At 40.1% G+C, this 23,763-nt stretch overlaps 2 protein-coding genes across 7 annotated transcripts in view; one reads left to right on the top strand and one right to left on the bottom strand.

The window, feature by feature from the left end:
- Positions 1-23,763, top strand: part of slf1 (SMC5/6 complex localization factor 1) — a 61,440-nt gene that overhangs the window by 30,408 nt on the left and 7,269 nt on the right. For 3 of the 4 annotated variants that reach the window (XM_088993706.1, XM_088993707.1, XM_088993705.1), the window contains exon 18: positions 2,674-3,148. In XM_088993706.1, coding sequence (XP_088849832.1) covers positions 2,674-3,148 — 475 coding nt within the window. Of the gene's footprint in view, positions 1-2,673; positions 3,275-23,763 lie in introns of those variants that run through there. The other variant, XM_088993708.1, reaches the window with a different exon arrangement.
- The window catches only part of LOC148898821 (multiple C2 and transmembrane domain-containing protein 1-like), a 117,859-nt gene continuing 98,268 nt past the window's right edge, over positions 4,173-23,763 (bottom strand). For all 3 annotated transcript variants that reach the window (XM_088993702.1, XM_088993703.1, XM_088993704.1), the window contains 4 exons: positions 20,746-20,855; positions 19,533-19,642; positions 18,386-18,483; positions 4,173-6,992 (listed from right to left, as the gene is read on the bottom strand). In XM_088993702.1, the coding sequence (XP_088849828.1) occupies positions 6,921-6,992; positions 18,386-18,483; positions 19,533-19,642; positions 20,746-20,855 (390 nt within the window). In that variant the 3' untranslated portion in view covers positions 4,173-6,920. The remainder of the gene's footprint in view (positions 6,993-18,385; positions 18,484-19,532; positions 19,643-20,745; positions 20,856-23,763) is intronic.

Here is a 23,763-nt window from a genome sequence, read left to right as displayed (position 1 = left end):
TGTGTCCCCTCCCTCCTCTACCACGGATCTTGACCAATCACATGCGGCTTTAACCGAAGACTGGGGGCGGGGAATAAAGGAAAAAAGTCGTCTGCCATTTTCCCTGTTAGGAGCGCCAAGAACCGGCTCGTTCGACACATCACTCATTGTGGCGCTCCGTGTAATTCCCGAAAAATAGTTTGTATGCCAAGATTATATTGCGAATTGAACGTTCGTTAGGCGAAAGGTTCGTTAGCTAAAGCGTTCGTAAACCGAGGTATCACTGTACCATATTTTTAACCTCCCATTAGACAAAATATAAGGCTTAAAGTTTTTTTTAGACAATCTGAGATAAAATTAAAAACACCTGGTGCGCCTTATACTCTAGTGCGCCTTATATATGGTAAAAGTTTGAAAACGCACCGTTCATTCGGGGTGCGCCTTATACTCCGGTGCGCCCTATACCCCGGAAAATACAGTACTTATTTCCGTTGGTGGTAGCAATATACTGGTAGATTCTGGTAAAAGAATATCAATGCATTATATCGAGGCAAATATGCTTTTTTCGTCTTTGCGTGCTGCCCCTGTTTGACCGCTACATTTGAAAATGCGCCCACTGAGGTAAAAGTTGATGTCAATGTAGTTCACAACTTGTGCAGATTGCGTTTTTTTTTTTTGTTTCACTACAAACGAGATGAGCACCGACCTTGGCAGACCAAAGCCACTGCACACGCCATTAGTTCCCACCCAATTTTTTTTTTCAAGTGTCATTTTCAAAAGCAAGTGACTTGCGTAGCCTTTTACCTTTTCCAACAAGAGTGCGCCGCATCGATGGGCAACAACTCCCAAAATGGCTTTTGACAGCCCTCCACCTGTTTTTGTGTCACACATGGAGCGGTGTGCTCTCGGCTCTCGAGTGGTGAGGCTGAGCAGTCAAGTGGCCTCGAGAGCAGGTGGCTGAAAAAAAAAAATGCTTGTTTCCAAACGCAAACAAAAGAGGCCCGCTTGACTCGCAGGCTCAACACTGGCGGACTGACTCACATAAAAAAATGGAAGGCCATCAAGGTGGCCATGCATTGTGGGAACTTTAAGTCCATAAGGAATTCGTAGTTAGCATGTCCACCTTTCAGTTTGTAGGTTATGTGTTATAGGGCCACAACAATAAATAAATGGATGGATGGATAAAAATGAATGAATGGATGGATGAATAGATAAATGGATAAATTGGTAAATAAAATGAATACACAAATGGCTAAATAAATAAATGGATAAATATATAGATACATTGGTAAATTAAAGTGAAAAATAAATGGCTAAATAGATAAATCTATGGATAAAATGGTAAATTAAAGTGAATAAATAAATGGATAAATGAATAAAATAAATGAATAAATAAATAGATAAATACATTGATAAATTGGTAAATTAAAGTGAATAAATAAATGGAGACATAAATAAATACATTGATAAATAAATGAATAAATACATGGATAAATTGGTAAATTAAAGTGAATAAATAAATTGATAAATTAGTCAATTAAAGTGAATACATAAATGGATAAATTGATAAAATAATGGATAAGTAAATACTTATGTAAATAAATACATTGATATATTGGTAAATTAAACTGACTAAATAAATGGATAAATTGATAAATAAATGGATACATAAATACATGCATAAATTGGTAAATTAAAGTGAATAAATAAATGGATAAATTAGTCAATTAAAGTGAATAAATAAATGGATAAATTGATAAAATAATGGACAAGTAAATACTTATGTAAATAAATACATTGATATATTGGTAAATTAAACTGACTAAATAAATGGATAAATTGATAAATAAATGGATACATAAATACATGCATAAATTGGTAAATTAAAGTGAATAAATATGGATAAATAAATATATGGATAAATAGGTAAATTAAAGTGAATAAATGGATACATAAATAAATTGGTATATTGATAAATAAATGGATAAATTGATAAATAAATAAATGGATAAATACATACAAACATGGATGAATTGGTGAATTAAAGTGAATAAATAAATTCTTAAATAAATAAATGGATAAATTGATAAATAAATACAAACATGGATAAATTGGTGAATTAAAGTGAATAAATAATTAGATAAATAAATAAATGGATACATTTATAAATAAATGGATAAATGAATGAAGAAATACATGGATAAATTGGTAAATTAAAGTGAATAAATAAATGGATACATTAATACATAAATAAATGGATAAATAAATAAAAACATGGATAAATTAGTACATTAAAGTGAATAAATAATTGGATAAATAAATAAATTGATACATTTATAGATAAATGGATACATTGCTAGATAACTACATTGATAAATAAATATGGTTACATTGATAAATTAAAGTGGATAAATAAATAAATAAATAGATGGATACATTTATGAATAAATGGATACTTTGATAAATAAATACATGGATAAACAAATGAATAAATACATTGGTAAATTAAAGTGACAAAATAAATGGATACATTAAGAAATTAATAAATAAATACATACATGGATAAAAAAAACATTCTGTGTGTCAAATTCAGTCTGAAAAGCTATTTAAAATACCTCCCAAAAATTAATTAGTCCATGAAATAAATGACTATAATTGTAACATTTTATATGCATGTCCGATTGTCTCCTCCAGGTTCCGAACTCCTCCAGCAAAGAGACGAAAAAGGCCGCACGGCGCTGGATCTCGTCACCGACTTCCATTGGAGGACGGCGCTTATCCAAAGCGCACAAGCCGGCGATTCCAGCCTTAATTCCACCAAGGTGTTGAACCACGCCCTCCTGGAGGCGGGGTCATGTATGCTAGCTCATCTCATCGTATGCTACAAGCGAGAAAAGAGGCATCCTACCGAGGTATTGGCACGCACGCTGGTACGCGCCCTGGAGGTGCATTCTTTTCCAACAGTGACGCTGGGCTGGACGGACAAGCGAGCGATAAGCATCGCGGGCGACGCCGAGACTCTGCTGGAGATGGCCAGAGGGACGCACTGGGCACACGTGTGCAAAGCGGTCAAGGCGTCCAAAGGAGAAAATACGGTGCTCCTTTTGCAGATGCTGGAAAGTCTGCAATCTGAAGGGAAAATACTTCTGGCTGAGATAAACACGCTGAGGTAAAAATGACATTAATGGTTGGTATGCAAAGAGCTTAAAATATGTACGAAGGGCGTTATCTCATTCAGGTACATTATACTTTAGATTTTTGAACACGTTTCATAATCTTGAGATATATATATATATATATATATATATATATATATATATATATATATATATATATATATATATATATATATATAGAGAGAGAGAGAGAGAGAGAGAGAGAGAGAGAGAGAGAGAGAGAGAGAGAAGAGAGAAAGAGAGAGGGAGAGACAGACTTTTATTTGTTGTAATACAGCAGCACATGCAAGTGTTTTTACTTATTTATTTATTTTTAGATTTACCCTTGCTTCTTCAAGCTACTTTGTTTCAGTTTTGCAGATTCTTTCAACGTACATTTCTGACCTCCAAAAGGGGATGTCTACACATTTGTACGAAATTTATGGAAATAAAACTTTTCGAGTACAATTTAAAGAATTTAAAAAGCTATTCAATTCATGAAAAACAGGGGGTGGAAAGTTCCTTCTTGATATCGGTATTATTTCATTCTACGTTGTCAAATTTGAGTACCGTATTTTCCCCAGTGTATAAGGCGCACCCAAAAGTCTTGATTTTCTTCAAAAGATGGCCCTGCGCCTCATATGCCGGTGCGCCTTATATCTGAAGTAATATTGAGCCACAACAGGACTCGCCATCTGTACACTTGATGCAAAAAGCTATTAACCCAGCTAAACGGAACGCAATTGATGAGCAATTACATACAATTATCACAGAGAAAGCACCTACAAGGGATCATTTGTCAAGATGGTGAAAGAAGAAGGTTACGGTCCTCATTATACTCCGGTGCGCCTTATACACCGGAAAATATGGTAATCGCATCTCCAAGCTGCAAAATGATCACATTTTGAAATATTTACTTTACTGTACTAGCAGGATACATAATGCCTTTAAGCAGACAGTATTGTACCAATCTAATTTGATTCATTCGAATAGCTATTTAATGCCGAGAGAAGAAAAAAAGACCACATTGGCATTAAAGCAAAGATAAAAACAAATTTATTACCGTTGTTCTTTTTCTTGATCAACATACATAAGATACAATTTCATCTGCACCAGACGACGATTGACTATAGTTGAAGTGAGCCAGCCCACCTGAGCTCCCGCACTTTTCCCGCGGTCACGTGATCTCAAATTCAAACACATGACGGTGATGTTGGCAAAGGCAGGCACAAACATTTGCAGCCAGACGCACAATTTAAAAGACATCCCGGGAAATGAAGCAGGCATACGGACATGTACGTAATTTGACAGTGAAAATAGCAGACCATCCACAAGCATACGGTAGAAAATATAACCATCGGTTGATAAGGATTAAGCTATGTACACGGAGAGTTCAAAAATAGTCTCCATTCAAGTGGGTGCAAATGTTGTTGTTTTTTTGACAGTGTAGTGATACATTCATTTATAGCAGGGGTGTCCAAACATTATACTCTGCGAGCATCGTACGAAATTTAACATTCTTCACCTTTGTTATTCATTTCGCGTACCTGTGAGCAGATTATTCATGTATTTATTTCACCATTATTAGTTAAGAAACAAGACAATGGCTTCAAAAGTACATTGATACCTCAGCTTACGAACTTAATTAGTTCCCAGAATGTGTGGAAGGCAAAAAGTTCATCTGCCGAACATTTATTTCCCATAAGAAACCATTAAAAATGAGAGTAATTCATTCCCAGGTCCCAATAAAACATAGTTTTCTACCAAATAAGCCTTAAAACTACACAAAATATACCTTATTTTACAATATAATAAATGTGCTATTGTATTGTAATTAAAGAAATAAACTGTACAGTATAATAAAGTCGTTTTATTTACCTTTGTGATGTTCATTGCCTCTTGATGTTACCCGAATGAAGTTGCTGTGCTTTCTCAGCGATAATACCCTCACTCACACTGTCCCCAGCTAGCTGCTTTTCGTTAATCCTAATCAATAAAAGTTTTTCAACCTCTTTTATTGCCTGAGACCGTTGCTTCGACAACACAGAAACACCCTTAGCCACACGTAGCAATGGTTGACTTAGCATACTGGTACTGGGACGCTAAGTCACACAAACGCACACCTCGTTCGTGTTTCTCGATGATCTCATTCTTATGCTCGACCATAATTTTGTTTTGCTGAACATTAGCCTGTGGTGGGGTCTTTTTCGGTCCCATAATAGCAAAAGTACTCCACTCAATAATAAACCATGTCTGCACTCAAAGAAAGGGGGTGAGGAAAACTAGTCCGCCAGCCACCCTGGCGCTGTTCAACCGCGTGGTTTGGTGTTCATCCACCGAAAACTAGTCCGCCAGCCACCGTGGCGCCGTGTGGTTTGGTTCGTCCGCCGAAAAGTAGTTCGTATGGCAAGATTATATTCTCATGAATTTAATGTTCGTAAGGTGAAAACTTTGTGAGCTAAAGCATTTGTAAGCTGAGGTATCACTGAACTACATGTGGAACTAAAAATGACTTGGGTGTAATAAAATTTTAGTATAAGGCATTTTAGTATGAGGCATTTTTTTTAAATAGCGTATGTGAAATGAAACAAAAATATCTACGTATATATACTTTTTTAATATGACTTTTTTTGTGATATAGCTTGGTTCAATCAAAGAACAATGAATGTCTTATTAAGCTGCATCATGAAGTTTGAAAATTTAAAATTGTCGTTTGTTGTAATTGTATGTCTCGCTTTTGGCTATTTCAATGCGAGATTCTGATGAAAAAACGGCTATTGACCAATTTGCCGCATCGTCTCATTGACGTAACAAAAAGAAAATAAACTTCATGATAGAAACGTCTGTGTAAGCTCTCAGTCGTACAGGAGTGGTCCATCGGTGAGAAGGTTTCTTCAGCTGTCATCTGTACAAATGTGAAGGTTTCGGACGTTTCGCCTCCTATCCAAGAGGCTTCGTCAGCGAATTAAAGTCTGACTGGTCGTATCGGCCCTATTTATATATCCCTAATGTCCAGACATGGCGGCGCCGGACACAGCTATGATAGGTATTCATGATAGAAAACGTACAGATTTAATGCATTTAAAAATCAGTGCTCACTTGTAAAACTTGACAGGTATGAAGATTGGACACCCCTGATTTATAGCTTTGAAATGCAATTGACAGGAAAACACTTTGGTTTGCTTGCAAATGTCCAAAAAACAGTGTTGAAAAATACAGAAATAAGTGCGCACACCATTTTGGAACATCTTTTAGTAGACATACAGAAAGTCAAATGTGGTGTTGCAGAAAGCCATTCCTTAAAATGGTCGCTTGAAACCAAAATGCCCGACTTACCATTCATTTTCATGCATTCCTTTTTAAATCCAAAATTCGGGAATGGCAGTGAAGGAGTTAACAATGTCAACCAAAACACATTGGTGAAGCATGTTGACTGATCTACAGCGGCGCACTTTATGTTGTTTTGGTGCACGAAATGAGGACCAGGCTCTGGTTTCGTGTGATCCAAAAAAAAACGACGGACGGACGGACAGACGCGATCCATCATTTTAGCAAAACCGGGGAGTGGAATTATGGGATGTCTCGGTTGTTTCCATAATGACACAACAAACCTCCTCGTGATGGACGCTGAGAGTAACACCAGACATAAAGGAAGAAGTTCTAGCCGGGTCACGTTGCGTTCCAAGCAGGCCTCCCCCCACACTTGTTGATCCTCAAGAATCCTGTCATGGACCAGTCAGTACACAGGAAGTGGACAGCAGAACACTTTTTTTTTTTTTTTTTTTTTTACCCGGGGTTGTTTTTCTTCCTTTTATTTGGACTAGGATTGGGATCTAGTTTCAGCTCTCGATACTGCACCTGTTAAAACACACACATGTCAGTACACAACACACACATACATGTACACACCTGTACCAGTGGTGAAGCGAGCCAAAGATGCTCAAATCGAGGCTCTACAGAGGCTCTCTGACTCCAGCTGTGTGGAACAGTGGCCTCAAGGAAAGGGATTACACACTGATTACAACACACACACACACACACACACACACACACACACACACACACACACACACACACACACACACACACACACACACACACACACACACACACACACACACACACACACACACACACACACACACACACACACACACACACACACACACACTTGGGCCATGTAATATCCATAAACACATGCTTCCACAGATGTGAAACAGTGGCCTGAGGGAAGCGATCACACAATCAAAGAGAGGACAGTGGCGCAGGGGCACATGGGAAAATCTGCAAGAGACAACAGACTCATCATGGAGGGAGAGAGAGAGAGAGAGAGAGAGAGAGAGAGAGAGAGAGAGAGAGAGAGAGAGAGAGAGAGAGAGAGAGAGAGAGAGAGAGAGAGAACAACAAGTTACTGGAAGCCCTTTGAATGTGCGTTTGCTTTGGGGTATACAGTGATACCTCGGTTTACGAACCCCTTGGCTTACGAACCTTTCGGTTTACGAACGTTAAATGTCTGAAAATTTAACCTTGGCATACGAACTTTTTTCGGAATACACACGGAGCTGCCCCAATGAGTAATTCGCGAATGAGCCCTTTCTTCTAACAACAAAATGGCAGCCGACTGTTTTTGTCCTCTATTCCCTGCCGCCGGTCTTCAGTTAAAGACACGTGATTGGTCAAGAATGTAGCAGTGAGGGAGGGGGGTAAAACATTAAAGCGACAGGCAGACGACAGTGAGAGAATTTCAACTTTGATAGATCAAAGGCAGAATGTAGACTGCAAGGTTAAAATATCTCATCAATCATCATCAATTGCAAATTTCCCCATTGTGGGATGAATAAAGGTTTTCTGATTGATGGGATATTTTAACCTTGCAGTCTACATTCTACATCAAAGTTGAAATTCTCTCACTGTCGTCTGCCTGTCGCTTTAATGTTTTACCCCCCCCCCCCTTCCCTCACTGCTGCATTCTTGACCAATCATGTAGCTTTAACTGAAGACCGTGGGCGGGGAATAGAGGACAAAAACAGTCTGCTTCCATTTTGTTGTTAGAAGAATGGGGTCGTTCGCAAATGACACATTCGAGGCGAAATGAGGCAGCTCCGTATGTATGCCGAAAAAAGTTTGTATGCCAAGGTTACATTTTCATAAATTTAACGTTCGTAAACCGAAAAGTTCATAAGCCAAGGGGTTCGTAAACCGAGGTATCACTGTACTCGGGAGATTTAGAAGAAGCACTTCCTGCATGTTGAATTTTTGATTTTCTTGCTATTCTCAATGTAAAAAAATAAAAATAATAGTTTGGACAACTCAGTCACAAATGATGGACATTTTGAGAGTCCCTCACACTTCCACACCAACGCATACATGACAATCCCGGCAGATCGCTGATCACAGCTCGCCGGAACGAACGAGCGCATCATGGCAGCCAATCTTGGGGGTTGGGGATTCCTGCGATGCGGATGCACTGTCGGCTACTTCGCCTGTCTGACTGACTGACGTCCTCTCTGATTTTCCGCATCGACAACAAGTTGGCGTCAGTGTGTTCGTTGTGTTCTATCTTGTGGTGGACAAGCAAGAGTAGTCATTGGTGAGTGATGGCTGAACAAGCTTTCATCTCCATGTGATGGTTGAGGGAAAGCGCGATCGCTATCCGCGGATATTGTTCTCATGTGGGTGGGGATCCTTTTATAGCGCTGCCAACGAAAGCAGACAACGGGGCAGGAGCATCAGGGGGGATGAGTGTGGTGTATATGACCCTGTGTGTGTGTGTGTGTGTGTGTGTGTGTGTGTGTGTGTGTGTGTGTGTGTGTGTGTGTGTGTGTGTGTGTGTGTGTGTGTGTGTGTTAATGTGTGTGTGTCTGATTCAATACCAAAGAGGGATTGCCAAGAGAACCAATATGTTCTTGTCAGAGTTTAGTCGAAAACTAAGGTAAATTCGTGCTTGTTTGACCGGAATATTTTCCACTGACATTAACGCCAATCATGGCAGGAAAAAAAAAAAAAAAAAATCTAATATACAGGTAACATCCGACTTACGACCACCCATACTTACGACCACAACATCCAGAGTCTGCTGGGCTTGCTGTGGTATCAAAATTAATTGATTGAAGCGATGAAAGGAATGAAAGTAGCAAAACAAAATATAGTGAGACCTCAACTTACGAACTTAATTGGTTCCCAGACAGAGTATGTAAGGCGAAAAGTGTGCATCTCAAAAAAAAAAAATCCAATAGGAAACCATTAAAATGAGAATAATCCGTTCCCGGGTTTCCATAAAATATACTTTTCAACTAAATAAGCCTTAAAACTACACACAACATACCTTATTCTATGTATAATAAATGTGCTATTGTATTGTAATGAAAGAAATACACTGCATTGTATCATAAAGTCACTTTATTTACATTTGTTATGGTCATTTATGGCTTGATGGAATGGCGTCGGAGGTCGAAGGTCAAAGGGAATTGCTGTTTGGAAAGAGAGGCGCATTACATGACGACTGTAATTAAAGAAATAAACTGTGCTGTAAAATAAAGTTTTATTTACCTTTTGATGGCCGTTGATGGCTTATGGAAGGAGAGTCACCTTCCATAAGGGACTGTTGGTAACTTAACCTCTGGTGCTGTTCGGGCGTGTGCTTCCGCCGAAGATCACTCCGCCAGCCGTGTCGGGTGTGTATTATGAAAATAGTGCTTATTATAAGGTTTAATTTTCATAAATTTGACGTTTGTAAGACGAAAAGTTTGTAAGTTGAGGTCTCACTGTATATGAGGCTTTGGAAAGGCAGCCACTCTCGCGGCGCTGTCTTGAAGTCAAAAGAACAAAAAAAAAAAATCTTAAAATTACCACAGGTGTTCGTGTGTTTACTACCATATGCAAGAACATTTTATGAGCCTTCATTTGGTACCACTTTCAATGCTATAGCATCAACCTCTGGAAAGCTACAATGAAAATAAGGACATAATATCCCACACTTCAACCCTTTCTTGTTGTTTGTTTTTGCATTACTACATTACGTCACTTTATATACGTCACTTCCTCACTTTACATATGTCACTACCTCACTTTACATACGTCACTGCCTCACTTTCCATACGACACTACCTCACTTTACATACAGAAATTACATGTATTGTCTGTTGTCAATTGTATGTCTTTTTTAGCCACGTTATAAGTGCCTTGCATGTCTTGCACGCTGGGTCCGAGAGGACATTAATTTCATCTGTGCTGTATGTCATGCATATTAGCATATTTGACAATAAAGCTGACTTTGACTTTGACATTTTGCAGCGTTTTTGAAAAACAATAAAATTACACGGCTCTTGAGGCAGGCATAGCAAAGGTCCAAGATCACAATAACTGATAGATTTAGCTAATTTAGACATTGGAGAATGAGAATAATATCAGTTTCCATATGTTTGAACAAAAAGGTCAATTTTGAAGAGGTCTAATCCAGACCCTATTTTTTAACATTTTAACTCGACGATTGGCACCACAAAGCGCTAGCAGGCCAGCAACGCGTATGACTTTTTTGGCCAGCCGGGCAGAATCTCACTCTCGCACAGCAATCGACCGTGTGATGGCACCACAGGGGGGGAGTTTGCGAGTTATTTAGCCTCCAAGTCTATATTCAACATTTTGAACAGATTTCAACGTACGATCATTTCGATTTACGACCGTGTGGTCGGATGTTACCTGTCTTTAATAACAATATTTGTATTATATAACATATACAATAACTATTAAAAAAACGTAATACAATGTATATAATAATAAAAAAATATTTCAATCATACATTCTATCTATCTAGGGCGGCCCGGTAGTCGAGTGGTTAGCACACCGGCTTCACAGTGCAGAGGTCCCCGGTTCGCGTCCCGGTCCGGCCTCCCTGTGTGGAGTTTGCATGTTCTCCCCGGACCCGCGTGGGTTTTCTCCGGGTCCTCCGGTTTCCTCCCACACTCCAAAAACATGCATGGCAGGCAGATTGACCACTCCAAATTGTCCCTAGGTGTGAGTGTGACTGTTGTACGTCTTTGTGTGCCCTGCGATTGGCTGGCAACCAATTCAGGGTGTCCCCCGCCTCGTGCCCGATGACAGCTGAGATAGGCTCCAGCAACCCCCGTGACCCTAATGAGGAATAAGCGGTACGGAAAATGAGATGAGAGATTCTATCTATCTATCTATCTACTGACCTACCTATATCTCTATCTGTATAAATCCTAACCTAAACCCTAACCTTAAACACTAAAACCTTGCCTAACCCTAAAACTAACCTTAAGACTAACCCAAACCACTAACCCTGCCCCCGAACCCAACCTTAATCCCTAACCCTGAACCCTTAACTCAAACCCCTAACACGAACCCTAACCTCTCACATTAAACCCTAAAACCAAACCCTAACCCAAATTCTAAGACTAAGTAACCCTAAACCTAAAACCAAACATAACCCCTAAGACTAACCCTAACCCCTTATATTATAATATATTGTATATTTTGTTATTATATTTTAGATAATATTATATTTTAATAATTATATAATAATGTAATACATTTTTTATTGTGTTGATATGAGCCAATGTGGCATTTGTGATTGGCTGCTTCATTCGCAATGTTGATGTTGTTGAATGAATGTCATTTAAAGGACAGCCGACGTCACTTTTTTGTTTCTTAACTGACATCAGAAAGAAGTTTTATAGCATCTAAAATACCCAAAACACGCAGTATGATGTTTTTAGTCAAATGCAAAACACAAATAAAAAACACTTAAAGTGTCCAAAATCTGCAAAAAAAATTGAGCTGCGAATTGGGCATTTTCAGAAAGTCCCGCCCCCAGTTCATGACGTCACGCCAAGACGTCTTTGCATTGCTGCAGAATCAATGGCTTCAGATTCGGAGAATATGCTTTTTTTGTAACACATCCAGTTATGAATATGATTCAAATAGTTCTGAAGAGAAAAGCGTACATGTTTGCAATTGATTAAAGAATTTATTCCGTGCCATTCTAAGGCAATAATGAGGGGAGATGTCTCAACGAAAAAGAGGCACAAAATGGCGACCTCCTGTGGCCACCTCCGTTTCCACAGGCTGATAAATTCCTTATATGGAGCTTGGACACCCTCTTCTGGAGGCTTTTGAGTGCAGCACAAGGTTTTCAGACCAAACAATACAGCAAAATACATTGACGTGATGGAAGGACTGCTACAATGTGTCTTTTTTTTTTTCGGTCAGGGGGCGTTCCTTTAGTGACGTCACGTACGGATTCGTCACCAACTCAAAAACAAGACTTCCTGAATATTCAGCGCGAGTCTTAAAACGTAAAATATAGCTATATGCGATGGAAACATAGTAAAATACGCTCATTAGAAGTCATTTGAAGCCATTTTACAAATTATGGACACAACTTGTCTGGAGACGTCGGTTGTCCTTTAAATGTCCGTCTTTCAATGTCAAAAGGACGTGTCTTTCCACATGTCCGCATCGTGACAAAAACTCAAATCAAAGCGCTCATCGCCCAAAACAAAGCTTCTCTAATAATATGTGGTTAATTTCCACATAGCGTGTTATTCAACACATCTCAGGAAAAGTTACAAAACTAGGACAGCAATTGTACAGAATTGTAACAGGCTGTTAGCGGTCCCATTATACGGCCAAACGCCTACAACAGCAAGTAGAGAAAAAAAAGGGGGAAGTGACAATTTAAATCTGAGTGCTGACATTCCTGTCCAAACACAAAAAAAACTTTGCGTATACATACAAACAAAGAAAAGTTTCCTTGTCGGTAAAAAGAAGTGAAGGGGATTGACAAAAAGAAAAAGGTGAGGGAGGAAAAAAACAACAACAATATCTCAATCAAACCATCTTTGGCTCTCTGTGAAGAGAGCTGCCAGCCGGGAAGGAAAAGAACGGCGCTTGTGCGTCACGCGGGTTCGAATCCACCTCACAGGTGACAGGCCCGCCTGATGCTATACCCTTGGCTCCCTGCTCACCTCACCTATAATAACGCCGACAAGGAGAGCTGCTAGTTTAAAAGTACAAAACAGTGTGAAAAAGGAGAAAGTGGGGCGTAAGCGAAAACAAAAGCTAAATCGGCAATTGGGTGGAAGTAAAGCTTGTTGTCAAGTGTGCCATCTCAATTTGTAAATGTAACGTGGACACGCTAACGCTCAGAATTTGATTACAGATTTTTTTTTAGGTTTCTTTTTTTAACACTAGCAGTAAATGAATTTCTCTGACCCAAAAAAACCCTTAAATTTATTAGATTGAAATATTTTGTGTCTGCAGATTCGGCTTACATTAGCTAGCTGGCTATGTTTTAGCTATCTAGCTAGCTATATAGCTATCTGTCCGGCTGGCTAACTGGTTGGCTGGCTATCTGTTAGCTATATAATAGCTAGCTAGCTTGTTATTTATTTGAGTTATTCCGAGTTGAGTGAACGCTGGGGCATGTGGCTGCCGCTGCTCACCCACATAAAAACTTATCCAGTGACTGTAAAGTGACCTTGAGAGTTTTGAAAGGCGCTTACAATTGAAATATATTATTATAATAAATTGCGGAGAGCAAGCACATAAGCAATTTGCTAGCGTTGAGAAAGGGGAAGCTTGAAGGGGAACACAGATAACAAGAAAGGCGTCGGGTAAAGACCCAGCGGTGCTCAAAGGCTGCTCCACCCTCGCTTCTCTTCGCTTCCCCTCCCGAATGTTGACAGTACAAGTGAAAAAAAAAAAAAAACAGGCTTTCAAGTGCGTTCGGCTGAAGGTACGCCGCCGAGCAGCGTGTGCCGCGCTTGGCGGCGCTACCCGCAAAGCTTCCCGCTCTGCATCAGCCGCTGTCTACCGGATTGAACATTTTGACGGTGTGGGTGGAAAAAGCAAAAAGTGCGGGTGTAGTAAAGTAAAATATATCAATTAAGTCAAGGGTGTCAAAGTCTTTTTTTTTTGCCGCGGGCCACGTTGTAGTTTCGGTTGCGCGTTATACACTGGAAAGTATGTTACCTATAGCACGCACAACATCAGTGACACTTTGATGAAGGCGGAAGTACACGCCAAAACATATCAGCTAAGTGGCTAGCTATCTATCTGTTGGCTATCTATTAGCCATCTATTAGCTGGCTAGCTAGCTTTCTATCTATTTACTTCCGGGTTGAGTGAACGCTGGCTCAGTGTATTAGCTAACTAACTATCTAGCTAGCTAGCTATATAGCTATCTATTAGCTATCTATTAGCTGGCTAGCTAGCTTTCTATCTATTTACTTCCGGGTTGAGTGAACGCTGGCTCAGTGTATTAGCTAACTAACTAACTACCTATCTAGCTGGCTATTAGCTACATAGCTATCTATCTGTTGGCTATCTATTAGCCATCTATTAGCTGGCTAGCTAGCTTTCTATCTATTTACTTCCGGGTTGAGTGAACGCTGGCTCAGTGTATTAGCTAACTAACTATCTAGCTAGCTAGCTATATAGCTATCTATTAGCTATCTATTAGCTGGCTAGCTAGCTTTCTATCTATTTACTTCCGGGTTGAGTGAACGCTGGCTCAGTGTATTAGCTAACTAACTAACTACCTATCTAGCTGGCTATTAGCTACATAGCTATCTATCTGTTGGCTATCTATTAGCCATCTATTAGCTGGCTAGCTAGCTTTCTATCTACTTCTGAGTGAACGCTGGCTCAGTGTATTAGCTAACTAACTATCTAGCTAGCTAGCTATATAGCTATCTATTAGCTGGCTAGCTAGCTTTCTATCTATTTACTTCCGTTGAGTGAACGCTGGCTCAGTGTATTGCTATTAGCTACATAGCTATCTATCTGTTGGCTATCTATTAGCCATCTATTAGCTGGCTAGCTAGCTTTCTATCTATTAACTTCCGGGTTGAGTGAACGCTGGCTCAGTGTATTAGCTAACTAACTATCTAGATAGCTATTAGCTATATAGCTATCTATTAGCTATCTATTAGCTGGATAGCTAGCTTTCTATCTATTTACTTCCGGGTTGTGTGAACGCTGGCTCAGTGTATTAGCTAACTAACTATCTAGCTAGCTGGCTATTAGCTATATAGCTATCTAAGTGGCTTGCTATCTAGTTATCTAACTGTTGGCTATCTATTAGCCGGCTAGCTAGCTTTCTATCTATTTACTTCCAGGTTGAGTCAACGCTGGCTCAGTGTATTAGCTAACTAATTATCTAGCTATATAGCTATCTATCTGTTGGCTATCTATTAGCTGGCTAGCTATCTTTCGATCTATTTACTTCCGGGTTGAGTGAACGCTGGCGCGTGTGGCTGCCGCTGCTCACCCACAGAAAAAACTAATCCTGTGCCTGTAAAGTGACCTTGAGAGTTTTGAAAGGCGCTTATAAATGAAATGTATTATTATTATTATTATTATTATTATTATTGTGGTTTATTTGAAATTTTGGTTCAGACATTCGCAAGCATCACAAGTTTGATTTGCTTTCGCGGACCGAATACAATGATGTGGCGGGCCAGGCTTTGCCCTGAGCCTTGACTTTGACACCTGTGATTTAAGTGGTCTTTGGGACATACCAGCCACTCACTAGTAAGATTACATATACTGTATTTTTGTCACTATAAGGCGCAAGTAAAAGCTGACCATGCACCTTATAATCCAGTGCACTTTATATATCTGAAACTTTTTTGAAATATGTTCTTGATGATATCCGAGTGAAGTTGTCATTCTTTCTCGGAGATAATACCCTCACTTACACTGTCCCCAGTTAGCTGCTTTTCGTTAATCCAAATCAACAGACGTTTTTCAACCTCTTGTATTGCCTGAGACCGTTGCTTAGACTACACAGAAACACCCTTAGCGACACGTAGCAATGGTCGACTTAGCATACTGGTACTGTATTGGGATGCTATCACACAAATGCACAAGGCTTTTGGGCGCGCCTTATGCACCGGAAAATACGTTACATTACGCTGTCGATTTGAACTCTTAGATAACTCTAAGAAAAGAAAAGTTCTGGATCTTGTCTTAAGTTGTCAAATAAGGACAACGCAAAGGTGAACGACACCCCTAGTGGATGTGCGTAGTAGCATCTGGCAACACATCAATCGCAACTACCCTTGCCTTTTGACCCTTTTATCCACGCAGAGGGTTTAATCCCGTCCATAAATGCTGTCTAAAAATATGAATCTAACTCCCCGCTGTTCATTAGGCGCTAAATTGGAAGCGGTGCTTATTTTTGTACTGGGGCGCCTTTTACGGCATTCATAAATGGCCACTTGGCATGCTAATTGCATTGGTCTCACTTAGATACTCCCCTAGCTTACATGGCTAATGGCGTCGTAAAGCAGAATATCGCAGCGACACCTCCCAAACGGCAGGTAGAGAAGACGTAGTCCCGCATAAATGTACTCCGGTTTGGTCACATTTCAGAGGAGATGATCTCATTGATCATATCCGTAAAGATTCCGAATCGAAATCTTTCTGTGCTTTGATGCGACGGTTCTATAATGTATGCACGCTAAATGCTACCCAAGGAGAAAGTTTAGCGGAAAAGAAAGGTGGTTAAAAATGTCAGCCCGTCTGTTGCAGCCTCGACAGACCACTGGAGAGCTTAATTTTTAGTATTTATTAGGTGGCTTGTGTCAATCATTTGTGAAGCCTGCAGAGAAGGCCGATGATTACCGTATTTTCCGTTGTATAAGGCGCAGCCCTAAGGAATGGTCTATTTTCAAACTTTTTCCATATACAGTACAAGGCGCACCTTTAATAAATTAAAAATGCTTTCCAAATATAATATATAAATACAGTAAAGTCTCGTTATATCGATATCGGATATATCGATAGTCCCGGTTATATCGATACTATTTTTATGCACGCACGGAGAAAATTACATGGAAACAGGGTCGGATATATCGATAGTCCCGGTTATATCGATATTTTTTCAGACTCCCTTGAATATCGATATAACGAGACTTTACTGTATATAAAAGTTTTCCAAATATGTACTGCATACGGAACACCACATAATCCTTATTACAGGTCTCAAAGTCAAGGCCCGGGGGCCGAATCTGGCCCGCCACATCATATTCTCTCGGCCCGTGAAAGCAAATCAAACATGTGAAATTCCATGATCCTAACCAAAATGGTACTTTTTTCTGGGATGCTATACTGGAATCCTGACGGCTCGAATTGATACGGGAGGACTCCTTTAATCGATTGCAAACATTTATGCTTTCCTCTTCAGAACTATTTGAATCATATTCATAACTGGATGATTGACAAGAAAGCACCTTCTCCGAATCTGAAGCCATTGTTTTGATTCTGGAGCAAGGCAAGACGTCCTGGTGTGACGTCACGAACAAGGGGGCGGGACCTTCTGAAACTCGATATGCCCGAGGTCATTTTAAAGTAGTTTTGGGACACGTTAAGTCATTTTACTGTCATATTACGTTTATCATTATAGTGTTTTGCATTTGACTAAAAATATCAGCCTGTGTGTTTTGCGTATTTTAGATGCTATAAAATGTTTTTCTGATGTCAGTTAGGAAACAAAAAAAGGTGTAGGTTGTCCTTTAAACAGCTCGTGTTATCCGCCATTGACGAAATACGTCGATGCCTCTGCCCCCCTCCTGCTGCGCCTTGTTCGTTGCGCACATTTTGACCAATCCCTTGGCACATCAACTCGGCCAAACTTCCTCTTTGATCGCTCGCCGTCTTTCATCTTTACAAGGTCATATTCCCCGCTCTTCTGCACACCTCTGCGAGACCCCCTCCCTGTGCTTTCTCCAATTCGACCCCCGGTGCAACTTTACGGTGCGGCATGTCTTTTTTTTTGTCAGGGAGAGCTGTTGCAGTTATTTGCACGAGGCAGGTAGCCGTCACATTAAATTAGCCCGAGCTGTCCCCTCCGGCGTCGTGCAACCACCTGACACACCTGGAGCCTAAAAGGAGAAGGGATGTAAAGGGGCACAAGCCCAGCAGGTACACGGCCTTTACAAGGACCCTAATGAGGACCCTCTAGATTGTGGGGGTGCGGGGGGATTTGGGTTGTTCTGGTCTGGTGTGGTGCACATGTCGCCTCCGCTGTGATCATTTCAGTGCTACTGTCACAGTGTTTGGATTGGATTCCTCTTACTTTCATCACTTTGCTGCAGTGTAATGTAAATTTCTTCACTGCGAGATGAATAAAGGTGAATCCAAATGAAAAAAAAAATGCAAACAGCAATTCAAAACAGAATAAAACCAATGACAAACTGCAGTGCCGATAATGATTTACGCACCACTTGGACATCGGAGGGCATTCGGGATAAAAAGTCCAAGATCTCGTTGTTATCGATGGTGTAAGGGTCTCGGAGCTTCTTGGTGAATTTATTCACTCCTGGATCGGCATGTGGAGAAAAAACACAGAGTGAGCAGGTAGGAAACACCAAAACAATAATGTACAGTATGTCTTTTAAAAAATAATCCTAATAATACACTCATGACAAATAAATCAATTTTAAACAGGCCGATGATTTGAGAACATTTTGTAGAGAAGACACTTGTTTCAGAATGTATTGAAAAATATTCGTAATTTATATTCCATATTTTATCTGAAGTGGTTTATATCCTTCCACCCGCCTGGAGTGGACAATGTTACCATAGACTTATGAAATTGGTCCAAGAATAAAATTTTAATGTTCATCATTTAAACTATTCAGAATTAGAAAGCCTTTAGTAGTCACACAGTGGGAAAATTTGCATATAAATTGCTGGCGTTCCTGACGTGACATCACATCAGGAACGTCCATGACAGAGAAAGCGACACACAATGAATTTTGGGTACTTTGTTTGGTCTGAAAACATCTTGTTGATCCGTGTTGATTGCGAAATTAGAAGGAAAACACATAAATAACGCAATGGTGAATCATTGTGTATTGCACCAAGACTACTATTTGATACTAGTTGACACAAGTTCCCAGCAGAAAAATCAGCCCATTTCCAACAGAGCTTGTGCGCCATCTTCTGGGTGCTACATTGGAGTCCAGACACCTCAAAATAATTGCAAACAAAAAAGATTGCAAACATTTATGCTTTCCTCTTCAGAACTATTTGAATCATATTCATAACTGGATGAGTAACAAGAAAGCATCTTCTCCGAATCTGAAGCCATTGTTTTTTATTCTAGAGCAAATCAAGATGTCCTGTCGTGATGTCACGAACAAGGGGGCGGGACCTTCTGAAACTCGCAATTTCCGAGGTCATTTTGAAGTAGTTTTGGGACACTTTAAGTCATTTTTGTTGTGTTTGCATTTGACTAAAAATATCAGCCTGCGCGTTTTGGGTATTTTAGATGCCATAAATCGTTTTTCTGATGTCAGATAGGAAACAAAAAAATTGTGTCGGTTGTCCTTTAAATACACATGACGACGTGTCAATATAGCTTACCCCAGACGAGCACAATATATCGTAGCGGGATGACGTAAACTATAACAGTGGCCATTCCAAGAGCCACAATGGCCAGCCAGCTTAGGAAAGGCACGGTCCAATTAAAAGTACTGGAAAGAGAAGGAGAAAAAGGGCTGTGAGAAAATATTAGGGGATAATATAAGGGGCGTCGTCAGGTTATTTCAGTGGTACAGTGATACCTGGGCTTACGAACTTAATTGGTTCCCACACATGTAAGGTGAAAAGTGTGTATCCCAAAAATTAATTTCCCATAGGAAACCATTAAAATGAGAATAATCAGTTCCCAGGTCTCCATAAAACATGATTTTCTCCTAAATAAGCTGTAAAACTACACAAAATATACCTTACTTCATGTATAATAAATGTGCTATTGTGTTGTAATGAAAGAAATACACTGGACTGTATAATAGTCATTTTATTTGTGATGGTCGTTGATGGCCTGATGGAATTTAACACTTAGCATTAAACACTTGATGAGGAACGGAGCCTTCTTCTTCCACCATCTTGAGGAATGATCCCTTGTAGTTGCTTTCTCTGTGATAATTTTACCTAATTCCTCATCAATTGTGTTCTGTTTAGCTTGGTTCATAGCTTTTTTTGTGAAGCCTGATTGATGGGATATTTTAACCTTGCAGTCTACACTCTGCCTTTGAATTATCAAAGTTGAAACAAGTCCAAATCTCACTGTTTTCGATCCATTTTATCACTCTCTCTCTGTCGTCTGCCTGTATTTAATGTTGCTGCGTTCTTGACCAATCACGTGCCTTTAACCGAAGACTGGGGGCGGGAATAGAGGACAAAAACAGTCGGCTGCCATTTTCTTGTTAGGAGAAAGGACTCGTTCGCGAACGACACATCACTCATTGTGGCAGCTCCGTGTGTATCCCGAAAAATAGTTCGTATGCCAAGGTAAAATGTTCATAAATGTAACGTCTGTAAACCGAAAATTTCGTAAGCCAAGGGATTTGTAAACAGAGGTATCACTGTATATGATTCGGGGGCACGGAACGGAGGAGCATCTGTTTTGTCATGTTGGCAACATTTCTGGCAACTGAGTTCTAATCAGGCTGGCAAAGGCAAAGTGGGGCAACCTGGCAATGTAGAAAGCGAAAAAAAACAACAACACCGGGACGTGTGGAGCGGAGCACAAAGCGTAGCGGGCCGGGCGCCGAGGAGCAGGCTTACGACTTACTTCTTTATCCTTTCGCCATAGGAGGCCACTTCATCCAGCGCATTCTGCACACTGATACACACGTCCTGAATGGCATAAAGCTTGTTCATGAAGCCCTTCCTCTCAGAGTCCTGCAAAAGCACAGATAGACTTGTGGGTAAAAGGGGAGGAAGATGCGGGTGAGGGGAAGGGATGTAAGGGAAGCAAAGAAAAATGCAAAGGAGAGAGGCTGGGCAACGGCATCTTCAGTGGGAACAATGCATGTTAAATAGCGTCAAAGGCTTTCGGATAGGGAAGGGGGGCAAATCGGTGTAGATCCTGTTCCAATTGACCATGTTCATTCCAGGCGGTAATAGAGATATAAAGTCGGCAGAACACATCAAAAATACTTTTCTCCGCACAAAAAGCTCACAACGACCATTTCAATATGTTAATTAGGTGGCAGAATTGGCCGGAAAGCCAAATGGTAACATCAATCTTTGAAGTCCTCCTCCTCCTTTTTTTCCCTGCCTCCAACTCTGCCAAGATGAGGCTGCCCACGATTGTTCGACTGCCTGGCAAGCTGTGATGATGTCACCAGCCGTGACATCATTCTCATTGACGCCAGCAAAAAGGGGCAGATTCAAAGTACTTCAGAATAAAACCGAAAGAACCGAATGGGTCATGTGACAGTTGATAAGTCACATGACTAACAGCAATGCAGCCACAATGAGGTGACAAAAAGGGCGCTTGACACAAATCAGTATTTTCGGTATGCATGCTTCAGAATCGAACAAGGGGAATAAAAACAAGAGGTGGGCTACAGTCATTGGAACCATGAGGTGTGATCCTAAATGGGAGTTCGTTTTAATTTGAAAAGTGAAAAAAAAAGTCAGCTTTTTTCCCTTTACATAGTAAGACACTTTCATTGGTTTTCTAACTGAAACGTTTCCTGAAAAATGTATTTTTAAATATATGGTGCTTGTTTTCCAATTGCCTGTTTTAACACACCGGTCAATAATACATTTTAGAGAAATGGCTTGTATTTTTGTTGCAGATTTAAAAAAAATCAGATAATACAAATTAAAAAAAATGACTTACAAAAATGTAGTTAATAATCATAATAACAATAATAATGCAGAAAAACATTTTATCTGCTACTGGACCTACATTGCTAAATTTCACCAAATATAATGAAATGACAGTGTTATTAGTATTGTTATGAAATCATCTTGTGTTAGAAATTGTTGAAAAACAGAGATTTGGAATCAGCACAAAGAAATATATTTAAAAAAATATTACTTGCATCTGAGATGGAGAAAAAAAAAAGTTGACCGGTGAAGTTCTTTGAAAAATGTTGCTAAACATTCAATATGTTTTTCATGAATGGTGTATTTTCAAACTTTTTTCCATATACAGTAAAGTCTCGTTATATCGATATCGGATATATCGATAGTCCCGGTTATATCGATACTATTTCTATGCACGCACTGGGAAAATTACATGCAAACGGGGTCGGATATATCGATAGTCCCGGTTATATCGATATTTTTTTGGACTCCCTTGAATATCGATATAACGAGACTTTACTGTATAAGGCGCACCTTTAAAGTACGAAAAAAATTCTCCAAATACAGTAAAGTCTCGTTATATCGATATCGGATATATCGATAGTCCCGGTTATATCGATACTATTTCTATGCACGCACTGAGAAAATTACATGCAAACAGGGTCGGATATATCGATAGTCCCGGTTATATCGATATTTTTTCGGACTCCCTTGAATATCGATATAACGAGACTTTACTGTATATCAGTTTTCCAAATATAAGGCATGCCACATTATAAGGCGCTACAGTAAAGGCTGGGGTTCCGCACGAGTTATTACAGTAAAGTCTCGTTATATTGATATTCTCGGGAGTCGGAAAAAGTATCGATATAACCGGACTACCGATATATCCGATCCTGCGGGCATGTAATTTTCTCCTTGAGTTCATAGAAATAGTATCGTAATAAGCAGTACTATCGATATAACCGATATCGATATAACAAGACTTTACTGTATATGGTTGGAGATGGAGTTGTTGGCTACTGACAGTAGTTGCGAGAACTGTTGTGGCTCAATATTACTTCACATATAAGGCGCACCTGTGTATAAGATGCAGGGGTATTTTTTGAAGAAAAGGCTTTTGGGTGTGCCTTACACACCGGAAAAAAAAACAGTATATATACATTTAAAGGAAAAAAAAACATGCGTATGAATCCGGAGGTCGACTATTTTTTCATTGTGGCAAGTGACTGACTCAGAACAAGCTTCTTCATTTCTCCATCCCTGATCTGATCAAAATGAACCGTGGGACAATCGGCGTTTCCACACGGCTTCCGCCGCAAACCACCCAAGACAAACAGATACGACTGACGGGTTTATTTGCCTTTGCAGAGACTTGACGGGTGTCCCATTATTTCTTGCTCCTCTCTTGAATCAGTTCCTCTGACCCTCATCTGCTTTTCATTGTTGGCTCAAACAAATCTCAGAGCTTCCAGTCAATCGCGGTCCATCCCGGGCGGGCCGGATCAGGCCGTTTTTACCTCGGAGGGATACGGGGGAGAGGTGTGAGAGAGCAGGCGGGGTGGATCGGATAGGTCATAGGTCACCCAAGTATAAACCACTGCCACATGCCCCTCGGACTGCCGTCTGACTCCTATTTCCTGTCTTCAAACGAGACTCGCTGAGGCGGGAGGTCGTAATAACACAGAGCGCCATGGAGATCCTTGTTTTCCCAGCTTCCCCACTCACGGCGCACATATGGAGACAGGCAACCTGCTTCTAGAATGGAACCCAATACACGCAGCCGCACGTCCCACAGCTATTACCTAAGCTTGATTTGCACACCTGGTCTTGCTGAGTAACTCTATAAACATGATTACGTACAGACTGAAGTAAAGACAATAATAGTCCGTCGCTTTACTCAGGAAGTTTGCGTGTGGACACGGTGATGCCCCTTCTCACTGGATAGCGAACGAATTGACATAAATAGTGATACCTTGGCTTACGAACT

This window comes from Hippocampus bargibanti, linkage group LG04 (assembly GCF_051943395.1).
Source record: "Hippocampus bargibanti isolate YZ-2025 linkage group LG04, ASM5194339v1, whole genome shotgun sequence".
Taxonomy (NCBI): Eukaryota; Metazoa; Chordata; class Actinopteri; order Syngnathiformes; family Syngnathidae; genus Hippocampus; species Hippocampus bargibanti.
This window is presented reverse-complemented; position numbering and strand designations above follow the sequence as displayed.